Consider the following 26,314-nt stretch of genomic DNA (forward strand, 5'->3'; position numbering starts at 1 on the left):
CTTTGAAATTTCAAGTCTTGCCCATGAAGGAACCAGAGAGGAGGAACCGTAGGAAAAGACTTGGGAAAAACCAAGTAAAATGGCGCCTTCCTGCTCCCCAGAATAGGTGGGGATCCCCTGGGCTGGGGGCAGGGCTGAGATGAGTCATGAGAGCTTACTCATCTGGGCCCACGTGACAAAACTCCCACAGTTTTGTGAGTTCCAGCAACTAAGGGGACCTGAGAAATTAAAGTAAAGAAAATCAAGAAAGGTAATGATCTTTCTTAGCTGAGTTTATGGGTCATGTTACCTACATGTAAAACATGAAAAGTTGATGACAGAGGACTTTTTCATAAGATTTTTTATTTGTGTATAGTTAGCATACAATATTATATTGGTTAAGTACATGGGGCAAAAGTAAGTTTACAGTTGTTTGTATGGAAAATAATACAATAGTTAATAAAAATGCAAGAATAAACTTCATATTTTGTGTACTCTCAACTGTAAACCTACTTTTGCCCCACCTGTATTTCAGGTGTACAGTATAGTGACTCAACATTGTTATACCTTGCATCGTGATCACCACACCAATACTAATAACTGAGTGACTTGAGTTACTATTATAGTAATCATCTATTACCACACATATTTATCATAATATTATTGACTGTATTTACCTTTCCCTTTTCACCCATCCCCCCAACTTCTCCCTTCTGGTAGCCATCTCTTTAGTCTCTATTTCTATGAGTCTGTTTTTGTTTTGTTTGCTCACTTTTGTTTTATTTTTAGATTCCACATATAAGTGAAACCATATAGTATTTGTCTTTCTCTGCCTTACTTATTTCACTTAGCATAATAACCTCTAGATCATCCATGTTGTCACAAATGGCAAGATTTTTTTTAATGCTGCATAATATTCTACTGTGTATGTACACACACACACACACACACACACACACACACACACACACTATCTTCTTTATCAATTCATCTGTCAATGGACACCCAGATTTTTCTCACTGGCTCTAGAGTTGTCTCTGAATTGCTGGGTAGTCTCAGCCAAGTCTCTTTTTTTCTCCAATTCCACTCAGTTCACCTCAAAAAACACTTTAGCACCTGCTCTACCCCTGAAACCATGCTAGGTCTTTCATGGATTTAAGTGAGCCCAGGCCCCAAGAAAGACCCTGGGAATTCTCTTTTGTCTTCTTGGTAGCACTTATTGGTGCCTTAAAATATTTGCTTTTTATGTGTTTATTTTCCTCTTCCCCAGCATGTGAATTCCAAGAGGGTCAGGACTGACAAGACAAGTGTGTCTGCTCTTTATTGCTTAGTTGCCTAACGTGGGCGTGGTTACTCTAAGGATGGAGTCAAAGCAGTGGACTGCACAGACCTATGTGGAGGGTGCTCCTAGAAGTGAAATAGATAGTAATTCTTACTTCATCTGTATAAGCACAAGAGTTCTAGTCAAGTGAACAAAAGTTTAATTTGTATGATAAAAACAGATTTCAGTTACAAGACTTGAGCCAGTTTATAGATGAAGAACTCCTTGAATGAAGGATCCTGGTATATTACTGAAAATTTATACTCTTAATCTTTCAGCCTTCCTCAGGATACCTACAGCCTTTTACCAGGGTAACTGTGCATGAGGGAAAAGAAAATAATCAAACTTTTCAGGACTTATTACTGGGCACTGGCTCTGAACTGACACTTACGTACTCCAGGAGATCTAAACTGTTACTTTGGCCTGGCCAGTGTTGCTCAGTGGTTGAGCATTAACCTATGAACCAGGAGGTCTCAGCTCAATTCCCAGTCAGGGCACATGCCCAGGTTCCAGGTTCAGTCCCCAGTGTGGAGTATGCAGCCAATCAATGATTCTTTCTCATCATTGATGTTTCTATCCCTCTCTCCCTCTCCCTTCCTCTCTGAAATAATAAAAATACATATATTTTTTTAAATGTCAGGGTAAAGACTTATGGAAGACAGATAATCAATGGAGTTTTAGCTCAGGTTCATCTCAAAGTGGGTTAATGGGTCCTTGAATCCATCCCGTGGTTATTTCCCAGGTCCCATTCTATCACAACTGACAGAATCTTCACATTGGTACAGCACCTGTTTACTGGTTCCATATACTGGGAATCTCAGAGCAGGAGGAGAATTTCTGGGTCACAGTCTAAACCATCCAGTCATGGGACCAGGAATCCCCCAGCTAGGACTTAAGTTGCAGTTACGTTCTTTGGAGCTAGCTACTCTGTGGACAAGTAAACTGTGCATCCTAAAATCCAAGGTTAAGATGCCTTTGTGTTGATTTTATTGAAAACACTGTAGGTTGCTCTATCATTTTATTGTTGAAACATCATTTGCAGCACTAGGTTATAGTCCTGTTTCTGCATATAAAGGAGCCTGGAAAGAGCTCATGTTTTAGCCTGATGATATCTGGGCTTATGGTCCCATTGCCTCTAACTGTGCTTTCTGGTTAATTCACCACACCAAGTCATGAATATATTTTCTTAGTAACATAAATATGTCCAGCTGCCATATTCTGTGTGACTTTCAATATTTATTCAGTGCCAAGAATAAATTTCCTGCCAGGGACAACAGTGCTTTTGCGGGAATGAGGAATAAAGCATCTCCAATTACTCAGCTGTCTCTCACTTTCCTAAGTGAATCTCACTCCAGGGAACAGACACTTCCTTCTCCTCTTTTGTTACAGAAAATTGGAATGATGGAAAATGGAATTGACACCATTGATTCATTTTCATTTGCCCAGGATTAAATTATTTGCTTCCAGTCACTGTTAATTATGGGAATGATAATGCTTCAGACGCTGGCAATGTCCAGGTTGGGAGCCGCTCACTGAGGGCCTGGCGCTGCTGAGCATGAAGGTCAGGATCAAAATATAAAAACAACAGGAAGTAAGAAGCAATTCTATTGTGTCTGTCTATCATAAGTGAATGGATAGTCATTTCTCCCTCTGCGTAAGGAGCCTCATAAATGCGTACTTCATAGCTATTGGCAATGTCCACCCACTAGCTAGCTACTTTATTGTTATAATAACCAGAATGCCTTTGTTTTGTAGAAATGATTACCATTATCTGGAATTCTTCAAAATGTTCTATATCTAGCATCTCATTTATGTGCCAACACTTTTAAATAATTAGGAATGCAAAATTAGTATCCATTTTTTAAATATATTTTTTATTGATTTCAAAGAAGGACTAGGGAGAGAGAGATTGAAACATCAATGATGAGAATCATTGATCTGCTATCTCCTGCACACCCCCTACTGGGGACCAAGCCTGCAACCCAGGCACGTGCCCTTGATCGGAATGGAACCTGGGACCCTTCAGTCCCCAAGTCAACGCTCTATCCACTGAGCCAAACCAAACAGAGCATACCTTTTCTTAAATTAGAAAATTGAGGCACAGATAGATTGACTTCAAATGTTCAGTAGACCCCCCTCCCAGGTCTTCTGAATTTTAGTCTTAATTCTAAGCTATAATATTTCCCTTCAAAAGTAGTCTTTCTTTTAAGATATGTTTTACTTTCTTATCATATTGGAAAAATACAAACCCATTAAAAATTGTTCAAAACTTTTACATAATGCTTACCCTGTGAGAAATGCTGTGTTAAACACTTTATAAATATTGCCTCATTTAAACCTAATGGTGACCCTAGGGGGAAGATACTATTTATTCTACCGACTTTATAGATGAGAAAATTGAGACACAGAGAGGTTAAGTAGCTGTCCAAAGTCGCATGGTAAGGGGTGTCATCGTAGCCAATGAGTCTGGCTCCAGAGCCCATGTTCATAACCACGAGACTGTGCTATCTCAGATTCAATGAGCAATGTCTCCAATTTCATAGGACACAATGCTCAACATATATAGGCACTAAATAAACATTCAGGAAGATTTCTGATTTAGAGAACCAAAATGGAAAGAACTCCCCCAATATGGAAGAAGAGGCAACAGACTAAAGTAGCTTTGATCCAAAAATAATCATAAACCCAAACTGTAAACAGTGGGTCGGAGTTTTCTTAGATCTGCGTTGTCTGTCAGGTCACATGTACCAGCCAAGCATTGAAATGTGACCAATCTGACATGCTGTAAGTGCAAAATACATAGCACTAAATTTTAAACTTAGCACATAGAAAAGAACACAAAATATTTAATTAATTAATAATTTCACATTGATCACATGTCAAAATGATAATATTTGGATATATTTGATTAAATGAATATGTATAAAAATTAACTTCACCTGATTTTTGCTGTATTTTAATATCTTTTCTAGAAAATTAAAAAAATATATGTGGTTCATGTGGTATTTCTATTGGAAAGCATTGTCTTAGACAATGGATTTTATGAGAATTTCCAACATAAAGATGATCTTTTAGACATCTTATTTCCCTGTATTCCCTTTAATAAAGGTGCTGTTGATCTCAAGAGAGAAGTAACAGAGCAAAAGTTCTTTTAGACTCACAACCTGTAATTGTGAAAAATTAGCCATGTGCACTCTGTAGAATTGGTCCTGTGAGCAGGAACTTGTGATCGTCAAGCCTATACTCCCAGCAATTGGTGATGTGCCTGGCTGAGTATGACTGGGTTAGGGGGTGGATGATAGATGGATGGGTAAATGGTGTGTGGGTGGGAGGGTGACTAGAGGAAGCAATGAGTAGATATGTACAGGCTGGAAAAGTCTGCATATTTTTATCATCATTTCTTACAGTTCATCATAATGATCATCTCTTTTCATGACACTATCTAGGTGCTGTGGGAATGAATGCATTCTTCCAGCTCTCTCAATAGGGGGATTAATTTTTTTCAGGCAGCATTAGAATCCTGACCTATGACCACACCTGTTCCCCCAGTGGCACCAGGTCTGCTGCTGTCAACACATAGACTTCTGTAAGTTTGGGGGCTCAGGGCACCAATCTGATAGCAAACAAGGGCCAGGGGTTGGATTGAAGCTATGTTTTCTTAGAAACACAATTGTGTCAATTTAATTATTCATTTACATCTCAATTTTTTTAAAGTAGTCATTTTCTACCAACTATTCTATTCATAGTTTCTATAATATTGAAAAATAGCAACTGCCTATATCAAAGACTATCATTCTGTAAACTGCAGCTTTGGAGATTGGAGGACGGAATCTATCCAAACCACCCATCAGTTTAGCCCTGCCAGTGTGCTAGGAGAGTCCCACCTTGATGTGTTGAGTGGTTTGGTTGCTATTAAGTGTTCTCCTTTTCTATCTTGATTACTCGCAATAGCCACGTGGCTTCTACTCAATATAGCAATCTCATTTTCTGTGCAAACCCAGCTCATTCAGAGCCCGTTAGATCTCTGTTCTTTCATCTAAGCTTCTGAACAATCTCCTCTGTGATAGCCTATTTACTTCCTTGAAGAAGGAGCTGAAAAGCCCATCCTTGGGGGCTGCTGCTTTTAACTGTTTATTTCCGTGTCCAATTCAAAACATAATTAATTGCTTCTGAATTGCTATGCAATTTGCCTGTGTCTTCCTTCCTCTTTTGTTGATTCTGAATAAGGATTAAAAGGATGTTTTTCATGCAAATTATTTGTAACTGTGATTTCTGCATGGACAACATCATTCACTATTCTTCTTATAAACCCATCATACTGTCTAGAGAGCTCTTGGTGGACTTTACCCTCAGTTTCACCTGCATGAACCTGTGACTTTACAACAGTTATTCCTTCTTATTTATCTTCTCCCTTAACGCCCGTTTCCCAGAAATGGGAAGTGGAAGATTGAGGTAAGGGACCGTTTTGAAATCACCAGGTGAAATAAGTTAGAATGAAATTATTATGTCACAGGCTCACTGGAGAATGAAAGCAGAGCAGAATTACTCAGTAGAGTCCATCCTCAGGACAGGAAGTCATCAAACATCCCATAATTTCTCCCCTACGGTGTCATACTTCAAGCCATTTTAAGTACAGTTATCTTTATCTGCAACCTCCCTCTTCCATTGAAGAAGCCCGGATCCCCACCCATCTCAATAGCCAACATAAGTCAGTGTGAGGAGGGACAGGGATGAACAGTGCATCCCTAAGCTGCCACCTGAGCTGGAGGTGTGGCTGTGAAGTGGACAGGCCTTAGGACAACCAGGCTTCCCCGTTTCTCCTCACGGTTTGTGCAGACAGTGATATTGGTCATTCTCCTTCCTCTTGCCATGATAAACTGAGTGAACATATGTGCCTCATTCTCCCAACAGAAGAGAAAGCCTGTCTGTAAAGCTGATACACCCTTTGCCTTTCACAGAATCTACTCCTGAATTTGTCTTAAATTACTGAGGAAAAGCATTGTTTCATGATATTCACCAGATGCCTAGTATTGAGTCAAATACAGAACGTTTGAGGAACTTGTGTGTCTATGTGCATGTTCATGTGTACAATGGGATGGGAGAGGGCTCCCGACTCATTCTAGGAATGTTTTGCTTTTATTTATTGATTTCAGAAAGGAAGGGAAAGGGGGATAGAGAAAGAAACATCAATAATGAGCGTGAATCATCGATGGGCTGCCTCCTGCACGCCCCACACTGGGGATCGAGCATGGGCGTGACCGAGGATCAAACTGTGGTTCATAGTTGAGACACTCAACCACTGAACCATGCCACCTGGGCAGGAATGTGTTTTAATACAGTTTTATTTAGTTTCTTTAGTTCCTATAATTAAAGTTGTACAAACCTAAAATTAATATATTTAGGGAATAATCCCAATTCTGAAATGCCAGATATCAATGTTCTATTTAATTATGTCAATTTGGAACCCACCTATATAGAATATGGATTTTCACCTCCTATTGGCAAGGATAATTGAGAGTTGACCCTTTTGACAGCTAATAAAATAGGCTTACTATCCAATTCTGAGAAAAAATCCTTCATAAGCACCCTGATCTAATTGCTTCATCTTTGTAAACATAAATTATGTAAATGATGTATAAGTATTCTGATGAAGAAGGGAATAGTAATAGTTAACATCATAGCACACTGTAATGTTTTTCTCGCCTAAAGGAAATCACAGTAAGACAAGGAGCAATGTTTTCCCCAAAAGAGATGATCTGCCCACGATAAGAAATGTGAATGCTTGGGTTGTTTTATAGGTCTCGGAATCTGAAGGACTTTGCAAAGGATTTACATAGACTCCCTCCCTCATTTTCACTCATTCATTCACTGATATTAGAGTTCCTTGCTGTTTGTCTGACAAACATTGAGATACATCCATGCAAAAATAATCTCCTAAAAAAAAAAATAGGCATTGAATTAAAACCAGCTGGATTGCTCATATGCCCTTATAAGTTGGTAGTCTCTTTTATGCAACATGATTTGTTTAAAACTAACTGGCGAGTCTACAGCCTTCCACTTGCTATCTTAGTCACCCTGGAGTACATTGCTCTCAGTTCAGCATGGCCTGGCATATCTTGACATGCAATGGTGCCTTCATGAAGTGTGAGTTACTACTCTTACATATGAACCGTCCAGAATCCCGACGAAACATTAATTAGGATGTGAAAAGCCAATAAAAACTGGGACTCTTTTTATGCATTGAGAAGTGAGGTCACAGATTAGGGACCTGGAACCTTATGGTGCAGAGAAAACAGATACATCACATCGAGTGGGAATAAAGAAGTAGCGTCAAATGATTTCAGATACAGACATTTTATTTCCCATTAAAATTGTGTGTTGTCATGAAACCATTTTAACTTTGTTCAAAACTTAGTTGAATGTTTCAATTCAACTGGCTGTCCATGGTTTGAGGTCCTCAGCAAGCTGACAGAGGACTGTGTGCCTGACGTGGTGAGGCACCGAGCCAGCTCTGACAGCACCACTCACGCTTATTTCTTGTTGGTGGTCTGGTTGATGGATTGGGAGCCATCTGGCTACCCTGGTGTGATGGCACTAAATTGTGCTACATCTGAAGTCATGTGGAATCACACTTCTAGACTCTACAGCAGCGGTTCGCAACCTTAGGCGACCCTGCTAGTGGTTGAGAATCGCTAGTAGGGTAGCCTAAGACCATCAGAATACACAGATATTTACATTACGATTCATAACAGTAGCAAAATCACAGTTATGAAGTAGAAACAAAAATAATTTTATGGTTGGGGGTCACCACAACACGAGGAACTGTATTAAAGGATCGCAGCATTAGAAAGGTTGAGAGCCACTGCTTTAGAGAGAGAAAACTCTATTACACAGAACTGAATCTATTAAAGTAATAAAGTAATAAAAAGTCTACATTCTCTGATAAGCTGGGATAGAGAGCCTGTGCTGTGAGAGCTTGCTTTGATTCTGCCCCCGTATTCTCTGTATCTCTGGCAGGATCGGAGGAACCATGCCCATCGTGTTCTCCTACTTTGCGGAAGTGCTGGCCCGAGAGAAGCGGGGCGAGCATCTGAGCTGGCTCTGCATGTTCTGGATGATCGGCGGCATCTACGCCTCTGCCATGGCCTGGGCCATCATCCCGCACTACGGTAAGAGGCTGGCCTCGCCCCAGCCAGGGGCCACCTTGTTTTAAATCGGCCTCCATTCCCATCCCTTTTCTCTCTTCTACCTGCTGGTTTGAGAACAGTACTGTTATCACGTTTCTCCCTGTTGTAATGTCTAACCTTTTCCCCTGTACAGAGATCTGTGCAAGGTAAGACTGTGCCAATGGGTATTCAGGGATATGATTGCATTCTGCTCTGTGCTATCAACTCTGCGGTCCCTGCCCATGTGGATGGGAGAGGATGCACAGAGCATAATCAGCATATAAAGCAGCATGAGGTTTGGGGACTGTCATATACACCAGGCACACAAGTGCCTTTACGGGTCCCCCCTGTCTGCCCCATCTCTTCTGGGATGGCAGCAGGAAGGATCCCGGCTTGTCGTGGGCTGTCAGTTTGCAGAACCCAAGAGGTGACTTTCCCATCCATGCTCTGCAGATCCCTCCTCAGCTCCTCCTGCGAGCTTACTGCTCCTGCCACCTCAGCAGACTTGAAGGTTTCATGTCTCTGAGCAGAACTCTCCTACTCATAGGCCACAAGCTCCCAAATAGCGCAATTAAGAGAGAAGTTAACAAAATCCAGGAACCACATTTAATCTATAGGGAAAGGGATGGGGAGATGTTCTGTGTGTGTGTGTGTGTGTGTGTGTGTGTGTGTACACGTGCAAATAGGCTCAAGTTTGCAAAATATGAATACTGTATAAATTATAACCACATGTGACTCAAAGACTCATGCTTTGTCCTGTTTAAAATCTAATCAATCTGAAATTAGGTTTCAAAAATCCACTCTTTTACTCATTTTTCTATTTTCCTGCCTTTTTTTTTTTTTTTTTTTTTTTTTAGAACAGAGGAATTTTTCATTATAAAGCATAGTTCTGTTAGGGAATAACCTTAAGTGAATCCAACTTCTTGTAAAATCAAAGACAAGACAGACTTATTATTCCGAGGCAGTGCCATTTGTTTTACCACACTGAGTTACAAAATTCTTGCTGTCCCACTCTTTCTTTTAATAAAACGTGACATGCAAACCGAAATTGTATTTTGCAAGAAGAACAATACATGAGGAATTGGGTACTTGGCCGGAAGAGAACTTGTCTTTGCCAAACATCTGAGTGCGGGGTGCCAAGCTCAAGGGACGGGCTCATCCTTTTGAGACCGTTCACTTCTGGGCCAGAGATGCCCTCCTACAGGCAGGCCCCACATCCATCACCAGGCTCATCTTCTGGCACCACGTGAGGAACTAAAGGCGTTTCTCCTCATTCATCTGGAGCTTCCTTTGTAGAGCTGCATCTGACTCCCACCCCACTGTGTGGGCTGCTGGGAATGGAAAAGCCACTTCACTGTCATGTAAGGAGTTGCACCTACGTACAGGAGCCGAAGAGGAGGTGCAGAGCCTGGGCAGAATCCAGCTGTGCCAGCATTGCTCCCAGAGCCGCCGCGAGTCTGTGCGTAGCAATTGTGCAAATTAAAATCACATCTCAGAATTTCTCCTGCTGGCCTTCCTGAACTCAGAGTTCAAATTGGTATCTGCATATTTCCACCAGGCCTGGGTGTGGTTGCTCTTGTTTTTGTTTTGTTTTTTCACTAGGCCTTCATTCCTCAGGCTCCTGCCTTTTATATACCCCTGCCCAGGAACTGTAGGGGGCTCCAGATCTCATCTCTGGCCTTGCCAATTGTCAACCAGTGGCCGACCCACAATTGTTTAGCATGATCTCCACTTTTCTTTTTCTCAAGTACACACGAGGCATTTTTGTTTATAGCAAATAGGGCTGCTTTGTCCATATATAACTGGAGAAAGGGGAGCTTGTGGATCATAATGCATGAAAAGTCATAAAAACAATCACAGTACAACAAAATTAAATGTACCTGAGGCTGCCATTAATTTCTATGTTGAAGGAACCTTGATAAATAATGACCTGGTGTAGAAATCAGTAACAGTATGTCCAGAAGTGTGTCAAAAACAGCAAATTATTATAATCAACACAGTATGTATATTAGAATCAACAGAGATTTCTTAAATGTCCATGCTGATTTCATTGTTAATACTCTTCCAACTTAAAGAATTTTAATTTTTTTTTTTCCAAAATAAAAGAGTTTAAGTTTAAAAATCCTGTGCTGAGACTTCTGGGATGTTCTGTAACTTGATGGGTAAAGGAGGTAGGGGTGGAATTTCAGAGGTATTCATTTATAAAACCTCATTAAGGTGGGTGCTTAGATTTGTGCACATCGCTGCATGGATGTTACGCTTTTTCATGAATACTTCTTTTAGTGATGAAGTTAAGATTTTTTTATTGAATATGAGAAAAAATTTCAGAGGTAGGAAGGGAGAGGGAGAAAGAAATAGAAATTTCAATGATAAGAAAGAGTCATCAAGGGGCTGCCTCCTACACATCCCCTACTGGGGATAAAGCCAGCATCTAGGCATGTGCCCTAACCGTGAATCTAGACATGACCTCCTGGTTCATAGGTTAACACTCAACCACTGAGCACACCGGCTAAGCTGCTTTTATTCCTTTTAATTAAAAAATTTTTAAATTACATTGGACATTCAATATTATATTAGCTTTAGGTTTACACATAGTGGTTAGACATTAACATAAGTTACAAAGTGATCCCCCCATAAGTATAGTACCCACATGGTACCATACAGAGTTATTACAATATTACTGACTACATTCCCTATGCTGTACTTTACATCCCTGTGACTCTTCTATAACTACCAATTTGTATTTCTTAGTCCCTTCACCTTCTTTACCCAGTCCTCCCTCCCTTTCTCCCATCTGGCAATCTCTCTCCCCTCAGTTTCTTCTGTGTATCTGTGAATTTGTTTCTGTGTTTTTTAATAAAAACTTTTAAATAAATGTTTACCACTTCCTCCACCCCCTGAAGACACCCATGCTATCTACCGAGTTTCTGATAGACTGAATCAGATTCTCTGGGCTGGGGACAGTGGTTTGAGATTCTTCAGCTCCCTGCCTCTCCCCCGGGTGATCTGCGAAGTCCAGGTCTTCATCACACACCCCAGGGAGGCTGTGCGTGGGGGCGGAGGGGAGAGCAGCCAGGCCTGCAGGCTTGCCCTGTGTTATTGATTTCATTCAGGCTGACGGGCTTTCCCACTCATCAGGTGTGAAGTCATGCTTTAAAAGTAACTTTGACACTCAAATAGCTCTTCTTTCCCGTGAGACATCTTTTTACTTTACCTAAAACAGACAAAGGGTTAACACTTCATCTGCTTGCCACGCAGCCTCTGAAAGCATGCAAGGCTTTCCATTTCCCTCTGAAATTCTGCGGCGTGTAAATGGCGCCTCGGCCCATAGAGACAAGAGTCAGGTGCCTGCAACAGCTGAGGCCAGGTGTTTAGAATGTGGCTTTTCGTGACCCCACACCTATTCCCAAGCCCATGACGTCTGGCCCACAGTGGGGATCGACCAGCGATGCACAAAAGAGCAAGCGCTGTGTGAGAGAGCAGACAACTGTGTACATAGATGGTCCTGCAGCCCTGTCCCCTCCCCCACACCCCCTGGTGATCAGGACACCTCAGCATTTCCGGGAAGTCCCGGAGCCTTAAGGGGAAGATGGGGCAGGACGCTGAATCATGGGCTCCTTCCCTCCCTGGCCGAGAGCTCGCATCCAGGCCCAGGCTTCGGCATTGCTGCCGATGGCAGTGCTGTCCGTTCCATTAAACCCTCTGTTGTCATTTTCTCTCTTAAATGTGTGTGCGAATCAGAGGAGGTGTTGTCCCCTGCCGGGCTGCGTGACAGAGTGCAGCTCGGACATTCCATTAGCTAAGTGGGAAGGTTCTCAGTTCAGCAGGAAATGCCTCAGCTCTTACAGCCCACAGCTGATCAAGCATGCAACTGAGGTGCATGCCCTTGACCAGAAATCGAACCTGGAGCAGCCCCAGGGCCTCCATCTGGCCCGCCCTTCACTGCAGACCTCACAGGGCCACGCTGGGGGCATCCACAGAGCCAGACCCAACGCAGCCCTCCCTCCAGCCACGGGAGATGTCTGGGCTTAAAAATACACATATTCCCAAGGTTGTCTGATGACCAAGCTGTCTTTGCTTCCTTTAGTTATAAGATGTGCGAAGCTAATACATTTCTGCTCCCTAATGGTGAAACTGGGGTGCAGGGAGGAGGGGGAGTCGAATGGCTGCCCGGCTAAAGAAAGAAGCAGGGAAGGCTGTGTGTGTCCCCTGGAAGGCCCTGTGCCAGGGAAAGACCAGGCAGCGAGAGCTGGTCTTGAGTCGCATGGCCTCCCCTCTGCTTCCGAGTGTGGGAGTTTTGTCAAGCTTTTCGGCCGCCCCCGGCCCCGTTTCCTAGTCAGCACTGCGGCGGGGATTACCAAGCACGCCAGGACACCCAGTGCCTACTTCTCCCTGAGGAACAGAGAGTCCTACACAGTCCTGGGAAGTGCTTGCCCACATTCTCTCACTGACCTTTGAGGTTTGAGTAGTGAGCTCAGAGGAGCTGCCTCCTCTATTGTGCATTAATCCAGTCGCCATAGGGTTTAGGGCTTAGCTCCTCCAGGCACGCTCCCCAGAAAAGGAAGGGGTGCTGGTCTTTGTTGAGAGCCTTCTATCTTTCAGGCATTGTCCCAGGTACGTTATCTTAGGCACGTGACTATAAAGTGGAGCCATGGGCTTTAAAGACATGGCAGCTTTCCTGCTCAGTGTGGATGTGAAGGAACTGTAGGATCCATGCTGCTAGCACTGCTGGGCCGCACTGCAGAGCTGGGGCAGTGACCCAGCGCCCTCAGGCGGCCAGGGCCAGCCTACAGGCCTCCTTGCAGAACAGTGTTGTTAAATACAGTAAATGTAATAAGCAGGATTACAAATTAAACCAATTATTTCAAAACATAGCTATCAAAGCATATTAGCAATATTAACTAACATCTAGTAACAGCAACATCCATGGTAGTCTAGTAGCTAGCATAATTTTAAAGTAGAAATGAGGGTAGAAATGAGAAATTAACAAAGTTTTAAAAAAATTCTAGGAAACCACTAGCCTCTCGGTTTCCCCCAGAATCCCACGTTCCATTTTTTCACCATCTGTATGACCCGATATAAAATATCAAATAAATGAACAAGCATAAACAGGATAAGGAATGGTTTGCTGTAACATAAAAGAAGCCTGGATAGAGGCAGCCCAGCGCTTTGCCAAGCTGTCCTCTTGTGCCCTCCTTGTGTTCTTTGCACCCCTCTGCCTTATTTTGGGACCAGAATTTTTAGAATTTTCTTTACAGCGTCAATGAAAAGTAAACTCTAAGCCAATTCTGGAAACTCTGAAGCCTGAGATCAGGCTTAGTAATCTTCATAACCCCCACAGGACCAAGCACAGTGCCTGAGCCAGACGAGCCCACGATGAGTGTGTTGTTGAGTCACGAGCCGTTGTGATAAATGACCTGCCAGGGCTGTTCACCCCTCCGCACTCCTCTGATCCCCGTCCTAATGAGTTTGGTTAAAGAAGCCTGTGCCCTGCGGCTATTTTTGCCTTTGTGAGTCAGCAGTTTCAGGAATGGCTTCCTATCCTGATGACGGGTGTGGCTGGCGGAGTTCGGAGCGAGGAGCTGTTGTCCCATCACACTGCATTGGACTCAGTATATGTGCTGCCGAAGCGAGCACCACACTGCATTGGACTCAGACCTCCATAGGAGCTGCTCCTTAGAACAGCAGGATTGGAAGTAGCGTGTCCACTGCCCAAGATGTTGCCTTTGCTAAACGACAGCTAGGCTATTGTGATCGCAAGTGGTTCTCCAGCTTCTGGGATGTGTTTCTTTCTTTCTCTTCTTCTCTCGCCTTTTCTTTCCCTGGCCCGGGACTCCCATTTCCATCCTGCAGCACTGTATCCGGGCCTTCCCGGCTGCTGGAGGGAGCCAGACTGTTGCGTTTGTTTGTGAGTGTCAGGCGCTCATTAGGCACTGAGCATCGGGAGGCTTTCCCTGCTGGGAGGAATCAGCCCCGGCTGAATCAGACCCTCCTGGGCGCTTCTCAGAGGCCAGCCTGACAGTGGTAATGGTCTGAGGAGCACTGAGTGCCTGATTGAGGCTGGCCTGCGGTGACCTGAGTGTGTGGCTCGCAGCAGAGGAGCCTCTCAGTGGAGAGGCCTCGGGAACGTTGCTGTCACGCTGAGGAGGTCCAGCTCAGGCCGAGGAAGGCTGGGTCAGACTGCATTCCAGGAGGACTCCGCAGGAGACTGGGGAGGATGGAAAATTCCAGAACTGACCAGCTAGTTAAGGCAAGAGGATTCTCAGCTTGCCCTCCAGACTTCTATGGCTTTATGTTTGAGGCTGAGGTGGTTCTTCCAAAGGGAGTGGGGGACTAAGTAGGAGCAGCGGGGAGACACCCCACTCACCGCCTGGCAAAAAGATTTGCTGTCATTCTCTTTACTAACATTTAACAAGCATTTATTATATACCATAACCCTGTTCTGAGAAGTGAATTATGTTAATTCTTTAATTTTTATAATGATCCCAGGGAGCAGTACTATTACCTCATTTTACAGATAAGGAAACTGATACCCAGAGAAGTTAAGTGACTGGTCTAAAGGTCCCCAGCTGGCAACGTGGAGGAGTGGAATTCAGAACCACACTTAGTGGCTTCACTGCACTGTTTCACCTCCTACTGTGTGACACCCAGAGCCACTTACACTCACTCTGGCTCATGCCCAGCTTTCCAGCGAAGACTCCATATAAAGAGGCAGTGCCTTTCCTCCTCCCCTTTCTCCTTCAGAATGGCTTGTCTAAATGGCCTTGCCAGGAGAGCAGAGAAATTTCTAGAACCAACATTTCTGTTAACTATGGCTGAAGTGGAAACTCCACTGATACCTCTCTTTCCACCCTTATCCCCTGTGTCTGCCCGGCTGGGATCCCCATCCTGGTGAGAGAAGGCAGCTCATCCGCTCAGAGCTCTCCCACCCCAGCTGACCTTGCAGTGCTAGTTGTTGTTTCAGAGCCTGAGGATCTGTCTGGTCAGATGAGGTTTGCTCCTAGCTTCAAGACCCTCCTTCCCTCCTTCCTCCCCTCCCTCCTTCCCTCCCTCTTTTCTTCCTCCCTCTCTTCCTTCCTTGCTCCCTTTCTCCCTCCCTTCCTTCCTTCCTTTCTTCCTTTCAGGTGGCAATTAGGAGTGGGTAGAAAGATAGTAAAATGGACAAAGACCAACTGCTCCCTCCTGGCAGTCAGCCCAGGCTCTTGCCTCTTATTTCCATTGGGACTTGGAATGCCAGCCTCTAGGAGGGCTGGTTACCAGGTGCCATGTCCGCTGACCCTCACTCCTTTCATATCCTCTCCCGCCTTCACACTCGCCTGCATGAAGTCCCTTCTCTTTCAGCTCCATGCGAATGTGTGGGCAGTCTTTCCTACATTCCTCCTGCTCAGAGAGGACACGATGGTGCCCAGCGGAGCAGAGAGGATGTGTGCCAGGCAGTGGTCCTGTGAACAGGGCCCATATGCTGTGAGAGTCAACGGCAGGAGCCAGAGCCCTCTCTCCTCTTCAGAGCCACGCTGAGGCCGGGGCCTGGTGACTAACGCTAATTGAGGGGGAGGACGAGGTTCGGGATGCGGGGAGCAGGGCTGAATTGGCCTTCTTCTAACGTACGTAGGGGAGTCATTCTGGAGAAAGTCATATGATATCTGTCCAAATGTGTAAATGTGTACACTCTGACCTCCCACACTTCACCCCTGGCTTATACACATTCATATGTCAACCCATAAGGCACCATATCTGAGGATGTTCTCAGCAGTGTTTTTTGTGAAAGGAGAAGGCTGGAGCATTCTGCGTGTCTATCACTGGGGAATGGGTATGCAAAAGGTGGTGAAATAGTTTGCATCCATTAGAAACAATAATGGTAAAAAAAAAAAAAAAAAAAAATCACAAAAACAATGCTGAGTGAAAAAAAGTTAAAAAAAAAAAAAGTGAGGACTCCAGCAGGTTGCCATTATGAAAATAAAATGATAGACTACTTATTATATAAAGGTTTTGTTCAAATTCGAATCTACAATTAAAACACATTGGCAGAGGGCGTGGAAGGAAATGTTGATGAAGGGCGGAGATAAAGTTGTACGTTTGCATGATGCTGTTGATGGTGTGGTGGCAGGGAAGTGAATTCAGCACTCTGCATGTAAGATAGAAAAAGAAAAGAAACGTCAAGAGTTTCATTGTTGTTCATGTTAATTATCCATTTACTAAATATTTTCTGAGCATGAGATATATGGGGAACAGAGAAAGTATCCCAAAGAGTCTCAGACTAAGGCTCCGAGGCCATCTTACTTATCCCCCAGGCCCTGGGTTCTCCAGCCTCATCCCTGACCCGCCCGCACTAGAAAACGCTACTGCCGCCTTAATTCCAATTTAGCATTTTGCTGCCCTAGAGAGCAAGTCCAGGCTGAGGAATGGGTTAGGAGCTCTCTGAAGGGAATCTCTATTCAAAGCGGGAATCTGCAGGGTTAAATTAAGATTAAGAATAAAGATTCTCTGTGATCATGGGATCATCAGTCCTTGCCAACATTCCCAAACATCTGCCTTCAATCTAGGTGTTTTTCTTCTGGTCTTCAGAGGTGCAGGTGGAATGCATCGAGCTGCTGTAGCTGAAAGCTGGTATTTATTTATTTAGTTAGTTAGTTAGTTAGTTTGGTGTTGGGAAGTCCATTGTTGAAATAATTTTTATGTCAAAACAACGAAACTGCCTCCATTCACAACATGGAGGGAAGCACTCTATTAGGAAGGCTTCTGTACAAATAATTATTTTAAACAAATGCTGTTTTATTTCTTTGAAATGCTGTGCATTGTTATAAGCTAGGATGTAAATGGGCGTATTAGTTTGATTTGTATGACATGACATGTTACCTGATACGTATTTAAATTGAATAGAGCCAGTGATTTAGAAGCACCTGTTTCCAGACCAGCCTAGCCAGGGTGATTTCATACTTGCCCATTTGCCTCCCCCCGAAATGAAGTGTGTGTATGAGGAATTCACACTGTGTAATCAGTCCCTATTATACAGTCTAGGCATGTTTCTGAAGGAAATTGTGATTCAGATTCTAAAGCACGATTCCAAATAACATACCCGTTTTATCACAGTGCAGCATAGTCAAGGTTTGCCTGCCTTGGCCTTGTTTGAAAGGTACAGCACATTTTCAGAGGAAAAGTTTTTTGGGGGGTTTTAACTCAAAAAGACTCCAATGCCCCGTGCACGTGGTACCGTGATTTCCAAATTGGAGGAGTCCAAATAAAATGAAGTTTCATTCTGATTGACTGTCCTCCTTCTTCAGTAAAACAGTGTTTTGAGCATCAAATAAGAAGCTGATTTCAGGCTTCGGTTCTCATTGGCTGCCCGCGGCGTCACTCACCGTCCCGGAGGACGGACATCCTGGCCCGGTGTGAGAGCAGCATCAATCACAGTTCCATTTTAGAGGGAAGGCTATTGATTTGCTGACTTTTTCCTCTCCTCCCTCCGATGCAGACGCTAGTGGGAAATGGGAGCTTCCTTCATGCAGTTTATTATAGCCAGTCCGAAGGGCGGCCAGTGCTTCCTGATTTATAATGAAAGGTGATGCAGGTGAGTCGTTTCATACCGCTCGTCTTGCATTGACTGTGATCAAGAGATAAAAGCTGGAGCAACTACACATGCTGGCCAGGCCTCGTCAGCGTTATTTACCGCCTGTCCGAAGGCGGGGGCGTTTCAGCAGTGGAGCTGGAGGAACTAATGTAGGTCGATGACAGTGCATTCATGTTCAGTTTGGCTTTTAAACTTTTCCTGTGGTTATTAATTTGGCCTTTCAGGATCAAAGCACCTAAATGAGATTTGATGTAAGAGGATTTTTCCATAAAAGGGTTAGAAAAAAAGACAAAACAAAGAGATTTATCCATGAAGAAAGGGACTAAATAAATAAATAAATAAATAAATAAGTGATGAGATATTTTATGATGTCTTAAAAGACACAAAATCAAGGAATAAATGCTTTGGTACAATGCAGCTATGTCTCGGCAAGGTAAACCAGACTTTGTTAGATTTTTTTCACCGTTATGTCATGGATTTTTTTAAGACATGGTCTACATGAGTTGGTAAAAGACAACACAGCAAAGCTTTCTGTGTCACTGTGCTGAGAGAAAACACTTCTAATTTGGGACAATTGTAATGTGAGGCTAAATATATTTATGAAGAGGAAGATTGAAATTACGAAATAAATAATAAAAAATCTATTCAACATAAACATTTCAATACAAACAGTGCTACGATTTGACTTCAACGTGGCAGAAACTCTGGACATAAAATCTTGTAATTGCGGTGTGTTGTGAATGCTTATATCAAATATCCCAGGCAATCAATTCCACATGGCATTTGCTTAGTGCAAAAGATGAACTAAGTTAAAAAAAAAACAAAAACACACAAACATAGTAAAGCATTTTCAGGTCCAGAGGAAAACACCATGATTTTACAAACCCACATTTGTTTCTTTTCTATTTAGGTCACAGATACATTTAGTATATTTCAGTAATTTTAATAACTTATTTACTTAGCCTAATAAATATCCAAAAATGTTATTTCAACAAGAAATTGATAGCCGAAACCGGTTTGGCTCAGTGGTAGAGCGTCGGTCTGCAGACTGAAAGGTCCCGGGTTCGATTCCGGTCAAGGGCATGCATGTTGATTGCGGGTGCATCCCCGGTGGGGGGTGTGCAGGAGGCGGCTGGTCGATGTTTCTCTCTCATCGACGTTTCTGGCTCTCGCTCTCCCTTCCTCTCTGTAAAAAATCAATAAAATATATTTTTTTTAAAAGAAAAGAAATTGATAACCAGAAATAAGATATTTTACATTCTTTTTTTGGTACTAAGACTTCAATTCTAGTGTGTAGTTTCATTTCCTGAATATTTCAGTTGGATGCAAATGTTTCTTGGAAATGCTTGCTTTTGTGTTTAGGTTTCATAGTGTTTACACTTGAAAAAGTAGATTCATATCCAGGTTGTTCCAAACATATTTCAGTTTTCTGTTAACTGAATCAAGCATCAGTTTTTAAACTTAAATTTGTTAAAAATAAAACTAATTCAACTCCAGCAGCATTTCAAGGGCTCAGTAGCCACATGTGGCTGCCATATTGGACAGCACAGGTCTCTGGCAGGATAGGTAAGGCATATAAATCCGGGAAGTGAACACACTCATGAAGAATTCATATAATGAGGAGACCCAAGGTCTGAACACTGCCTTTGCACACATTCTTTTCCTGACAGTTTATCTTTATTCTTAGGAATCGATCTTATGTCAGCTTTACCAGGAAGTCTTTCCTAGTACTCTCAAATTGGGTTAGATGCCCTCAGCTGTAAGCTCTTACAGCTGCCTCTACATCTTCTATCTTCAGTGTGGTGTGCTATGTTCTAATTATTATCAATATAATTATATTGGTATTTCCAACTAGTTTGTAAATTCCATATGGCCAGGAAGCTATCACTGTTGATTCCCCAGTGCCTGGCCCTCAATATATTTGTGCGGAATTAATAAATTAATTGTGATTAAATTAATTGAATGGCCAACCCTTGGAGGAAAAGGCAGAAGGACTAGCCCCATTAGAACGGAGAAGCCAGAGTATGAGAGGGCACCAGGGTAGGGTGGTGATGAGGGGAAGAGACAGAAGCTCAGTTCATGCAGGACACTGAGCCATGTGTCATATGCTTCTGGTGAGTCAGAGAGAATGAGAATTAAGAAAAGCTATTAGATTTGTAACCAGGAGATCCTTTTTATAATCATCCACAGAGACAGTCGGACAAACCTAAGCTCAACATTTTTCTCGTAAGCTCACTGACATCCCTGATTTAAGAGTGGGAGATACTTTAAATGTGCTGAACAGATTGGGTTCCAGGGCCATATCCAAGTCTTCAATGTTTGGTCAGCTGTGATACTTCCAGTTACTGCAGTTCCCACTAATGGCAGCTATTAAATCTGTATGCTAATTGAAATTGTGAGGGATTCATAGCTGGCTTGGGGCGTCATGTGATTTATGGGCCTCTGATCTAAAGATACTTAAAGCATGGAATTATTGGAGCCAGGAAGAGAGATGTGATTAATCAAAGAAGACAATTTACTAAATGACCCACTAAACCACTGCAGAAAAAAACTGAAAAAAGGACTCTAGTTCCATCCATGATACAGGTGTACGTGTGTGTGTGTGTGTGTGTGTGTGTGTGTGTAAGGTAAAGTGTACACACAGGACATAACAGGGTGTGTGTGTGTGTGTGTGTGTGTGTAAGGTAAAGTGTATACACAGGACATAACAGTGTGTGTGTGTGTGTGTGTGTGTAAGATAAAGTTTACACACAGGACCTAACAGGGTGTGTGTGTGTGTGTGTGTGTGTGTGTATGTAAGATAAAGTGTTCACACAGGACCTAACAGGGTGTGTGTGTGTGTGTGTGTGTGTGTGTGTGTACGTTGTGTGTAAGATAAAGTGTACACACAGGACCTCACAGTGTGTATGTGTGTGTGTGTGTGTATGTGTGTGTACGTTGTGTGTAAGATAAAGTGTACACACAGGACCTCACAGTGTGTGTAAGATAAAATGTACACACAGGACCTAACAGGATTTTTCCAGCACACAGAGATTGTGCTTGGAGATTTTCAAGGGCATATATTGATATTTATCTTCTAAGTTTGTTTACATTGTGAGCATCACCATCAGCAAATATCAAGTTCCTGACTCCATGTTTGCGTCATAAGAGAGAGCTCTTGGATGCTGGGAAATGGCTACAAAAAACAAACAAGCAAAAAAGCAATTTCTTTTATTTATATTTAAGGCCCCGCTGTGAGTCTAAGCCTGTCTATTTCCCTGAGTATTCCTTTAATTTTCTCACACTTGAGGCCTGTGGTTCTCTTTGCCTAAACTACTGGCACTAAGAAATCAGGATGCAAGTCAAAAAATGTCTAGTATTTATCTAAATGGAAAATTGACAATAACATATAAGTAATTGTGTTGAGTAATCACTGGTGCATGCCCTCAGTTAGGTGGGACTTGTGTTCCTCCTACCAGTGGGCTCTCCTGTTTCTTGCTGAACACCTCATATGGACAGCCATTTACACATATGTTTTCAGTTGCTACAGACTGTCAGAACAACTGGTCAAATTCAGAACTTCCTGGAGAAAACTCTGTCAGGTTTGGAGTTTGAGACTGTGCATCTTCTGGGTGCATGCTCACAAATGCTAAACATTGATATACACATGCGCAAACACACACACACACACATACACACACACACACACAAACCTTCCTTCACTTTACATGCAACCTGGGCAGCATGGAAAGAATTCAGAAAGGACATTCTGCTTGGAAAATCAGTATGAAGAGGAGGGGGCCAAGGAAGTGCTTTGTATGGATCCAAATTACCCATCTACCAACTGGGCAGGACACAGTGGTGCTGCTCCCCGTTCCCTGTAGACACTAAGACTCTGTGTCATACCATTGTCACACTTCTCCAACCCAAAGTACACATACACACTTATATTTTCTACCCTACACCATGTACCTGTGCCAGCAAAATGGTATTAAAAATTGGATCCTGGGTTAGCGAAACTCCCTCAGAACTAGGACCCATGAATGGATGGTAAAGGAAGAGGCTCTGAAGAGAAGCAAGTGGCATCCTCAGTGTTCCTTGGAAACTGCCTAGCTAGGCAATGATTAGAAAATATTTATTTGCTGAGAGATATCCTGGTGACCTTTTCAGAATGGAAATTGAAGAACTAGACCTTGAAAAATCAGAAGCTCAGAATAATCTAAATCCCAGTGCCCTGATTTCCAACACACCTGGGAAAAAGATTCACTAGTACTCAGAGTGCCAAGTGAGCTAAGAAAAAAAACAAAACGCAAGAGGAAATAACCAAGTGAGAACAATGTGTCTATGACCTGCTGGGTGCAACAGAGGTGACCCTAAAATTTTCAGGCGAACACTGTGGTAGAGTAATGCTTTTCCATGGCATATGCTCACCTATTTGTATCCATTCACCATGTTTACTTCCTATCAATCTGTAATCGTCACTCCCTTAAAACCAACTCTGCACATCTAGGGATGCACGGGGATGCCAGGAGCTGTGGCAGAGAAACAGGGCAAACTGATTTTTACTGGGTGCAGCTCATTCTCTCCTTTGAGGGGAGTGTTATCTGTGTGCTCATTTCAGATTATGAGTTCACTACTGCTACTGCCTGTTCCTTCTCCCGATTGCCACACTGGCGCACAGAGGCTGACATAAAAATTTGCTAGGTAGGGGGAGGAGGGACAGTAACAACATCTGGGAACTAGGTCAATTCAAAGAATCTGTTGAGCAGTCAATCTGTACACTTGGATTGTAAATTTAACTCAGAACTTTTGAAAATTGTGGAACAAAAGTAGTTTTTTGTTTTCTATTAAAACTGAAGTTTAACCACCCAAAGTCCTTACAATGTCATATTCATCAGCTTCTAAGATTACTTGGAAAATCAAAGACTACATGCGCGTGGGTACTTCATAAATAAGTAGATGGGAAAGCGTGAAATTCAAGGTGTCGGCCAGCCCCCTCCCCATCTGTGAGGCAGTTGGTGGCTGGGATTGTTAAAGGGCTAGAAGAAGAGATGCGAGGCCACCTCAAGGGAGACATGAATTGCCCAAAGCCTGGTGAGTTCTTCATTTAGAGCTACTGAGGGCAAACTTGTATTCATGGCCTGTTTGCCTCCAAAATGCTACAGAACTGGTAACATTCTCAAGGGAAGAACATATCACTGTGAACGTCAGCCTTCCACACTCATATATTATCAAATGACCTTCCTCAATCATTCAAAGGCACAGAATGCATGTAGACAAGGCAGTGTATTTGTTTGCTAGGACTGCTAGGACCAAGTGCCACATACTGGGTGGCTTAAAAGAAGTTTATTTTCTCACAATTCTGGAAGCTGGAAATCTGAGGTCCAGGTCTTGGCTGGTTGATTTCTTCAAAGGACCCTCTCCTTGGCTTGTAGATGGCGAGCTTCCACTGTGACCTCGCATGGGCATTCCTTGGTGTTGTCTGTGTCTGAAGGTACTCTTCTTCTGAAGGCACCAGCCATATTAACTTAATTCCTCTTCAAGGCTCCATCTCAAAACGTACTCATCTCAAAATGTTCTGGGGTACTAGAAGTTAGCGCTTCAACCTTTGAATTTTGAGGGGACACAATTCAGCCTATAACATCAGCCAACTTTCCAGCCCAGTGCCCTGCATACAGTAGGTGTTTGGTAAATAATTGTTGAATAACTGAATCAAGAACTGTTAACCAGAAGCTCTCTGTAAGAGGAAAGAGCAGGTATTAAGAACAAAAGTATGATGATGCTGTGGCTGCAACTTGTGCCACTCAGAGAAAATAGCAATCGGATTTTTAAAAATAATTATATTGCTATTAAATCTTTAAAAATTAAATTCTAGATCATAAAGAGAGAAGGATAAAGGACTTGGACAGTCTCTCTTTGAGGGACACAAATGAAAGTACACATGCAGGAGGTCTCCAAGATTGTTTGCATCATATATTATGGTTCAAAGCTGATATAGCAATGAACAGGTGGTCCAAGTTTATGAAAAGGTTAGATTGGAAGCTCCTGTAGTAAAGGTTCTAGAGTCTGTTGTTATTTTTAACACACTCACAGAAACTGAAAATGTCTTATACCAGATGCAAAACATTTATCCGTTTTTCATTCTTCTCATATTCACAGTTAAAAATACACCATGGGAAGTAAGTTGGAAAAGATGCCTGATGCAGTCCCACTATTCATTAAATATTCAGCATTGGCATTGAAAAATACTGTAACATTATAATTTCAAGCCAGCTTGGGGAGCATTTTAACCGTATCTGAAGCTTTTGAATAATCATGTTAATACCAGCAGCTACTTTGATTTGGTTAGTGAGATAACTAATTTGATATCTTTAACAAAAATACCCTGAAAATATAGTTACCTGGTGATTAAGATGTCCATTTATACCAAGTTTTTTTTAATAAGACTCTGCCTTCCTCTGCTACAATAAAAATGATCCCAGGTCAGTATGTTAACGATGCCTGTGGCTGTTTTTGTGTGGTGTCAGTGGTAGCACTGAGCTAGGCCTAATCGATCTCCCTGCAGAGCCAGGAAGATATAAATCTCCAAGTCTCAACTCAGTCAACCATACAGCAGCTCAATTTTGTGCCACGGTCCTCGTAATGAGATTTCTTTTTCAATGGCACTGGCTTAATGTTAACCCTCAGTGGCATTAGCTACCCAATTGGAATGTTCTATTCTGAACACTTGGTCTGTAGAGTGATCTTCAGTTCTCTTTCAAAGTCACTTCCTGTGAAAAGTAGAAATCGGGTGTGAAAATAAAATGGTTGATGACTTCAATTCTTCTTTGTGTCCCCATGTTTCAAAGGTTACCTCCTGGGTAAAGAAAATGGGTCAATAGATGCCCAATCTTTGTCTCACTCTCTACTCTGTGTTATGTTATTTTGGCTGTTTGTTTGTTGTTTCAACCCTATTCTTTTTCGAGTATGACAAAAAAAAAAAAAAAAAATCCAAACCTAACTAGTTTAAAAATAAAATGCCTAACACAGTGTTATTTAACTTGATTCTTATTTCTTACATGTGTTGTTAATGAAAACCATGTTGTATTTTATGTATTTTAAAAAGACTGTATTAGTTAACCTATTGGGGATGCTCTGAGGGAAAGCTTGCTTCTCTTCTCCAGTCCTGTACTGCTGTGCCAGTTTACTTTGCTTCCTTTGTATTAAATAGGCACCCTGTGGAAATAATATCCAAATCCCATTTGCATCCAGCACTTCCGAACCACCCGCCCCTTTGCCCTTGTTTTCTAGGTGCATTGGATAGATTTTATTGGAGTAAAGGAGCTATACATCTACCTGGACAAGTAGCTATACTTCTCCTCTATGAGCCTTCGTGGATGGGGTCCAGCCCTGTCACTCTGGGGGAAGCCTACTTTGCTTGTGCTTGTGGTCACCTGAGAGCAGACTCTCTGGGTCAGCGTCAGGAGCCTGGAGGCAGATAGAGGAGGGCCAGGCTACCCTGACACAGCTCTGAAACAGAAAACTATCATCCAGAGCAAAGCCCAGATCTTCGCAGCCAGATGGGCACAGCTAACTCTCTCCTGAAATCTCAGCGGATGCTCTTTGCTTCTGATCCTGTTTCTCTCTTTATGAAGGGAAGACCAAACGGACGTCTTGTTCTTGCCCACAAAAGGGAGCAGCCATTAGCTTGTGTGTCATAAAAACTCTTGCGTTATACTCTGAAAGCTGCTGGGGAGTCCCCAGGTCCCCTCCCCTGAGGTCCTGGTGTTTACCCTACAATATGAAGGAGCACTTCCAACCTCGGGGAAGTTCAGTGGCTTGTGGATACAGAACTCATTCACTTTAAATGCTCCTCCTGGGTTCTCATGCCACCCAGTCTTTGGGGAAATCCAGTAGGGCCCCCACACTGAGAGCACCAGGAACAGGTGTAGCAGAGTCACCTGGAGGAATTGTTAAAATACTGGTTGCTGGGTCCCACCCTCAGAGTTTCTGATTCCCCAGGACTGGATGGAGCCAAAAATTTGCATCACTAACAGGTTCCCAGATGATATTCATGCTAATGTCTCAGAGACCACCCTTTGAGAACTGGTGCTATCCAGGATTAGAACTGGCCGCGTACCTATTTGTTGTTTTATTGTTAGGGGTTCAGGAAACCAGTGTATTGAACTTATTGACAAGGTTTCCATATTCTAGGGATTGGCATCGCTGTACACATGACCCTGGGTCTTACTGTTACACTGGGATTATTGGTATCAAAAGTGCAATGAGAAAATAAGTACCTAACTTTGTCATAGAATTTTA

General features: G+C 42.7%; 2 protein-coding genes across 2 annotated transcripts in view; one reads left to right on the forward strand and one right to left on the reverse strand.

Moving 5' to 3' along the window:
- Positions 1-26,314, reverse strand: part of F2RL2 (coagulation factor II thrombin receptor like 2) — a 505,949-nt gene that overhangs the window by 211,647 nt on the left and 267,988 nt on the right. The window lies entirely within an intron of this gene.
- SV2C (synaptic vesicle glycoprotein 2C) overlaps positions 1-26,314 on the forward strand; it is a 136,837-nt gene that overhangs the window by 64,145 nt on the left and 46,378 nt on the right. The window contains exon 4 of the mRNA XM_084881270.1: positions 8,318-8,469. Within this exon, the coding sequence (XP_084737396.1) occupies positions 8,318-8,469 (152 nt within the window). The remainder of the gene's footprint in view (positions 1-8,317; positions 8,470-26,314) is intronic.

Source organism: Pipistrellus hanaki, assembly GCF_964339955.1.
Source record: "Pipistrellus hanaki genome assembly, chromosome: 4".
NCBI lineage: Eukaryota > Metazoa > Chordata > Mammalia > Chiroptera > Vespertilionidae > Pipistrellus > Pipistrellus hanaki.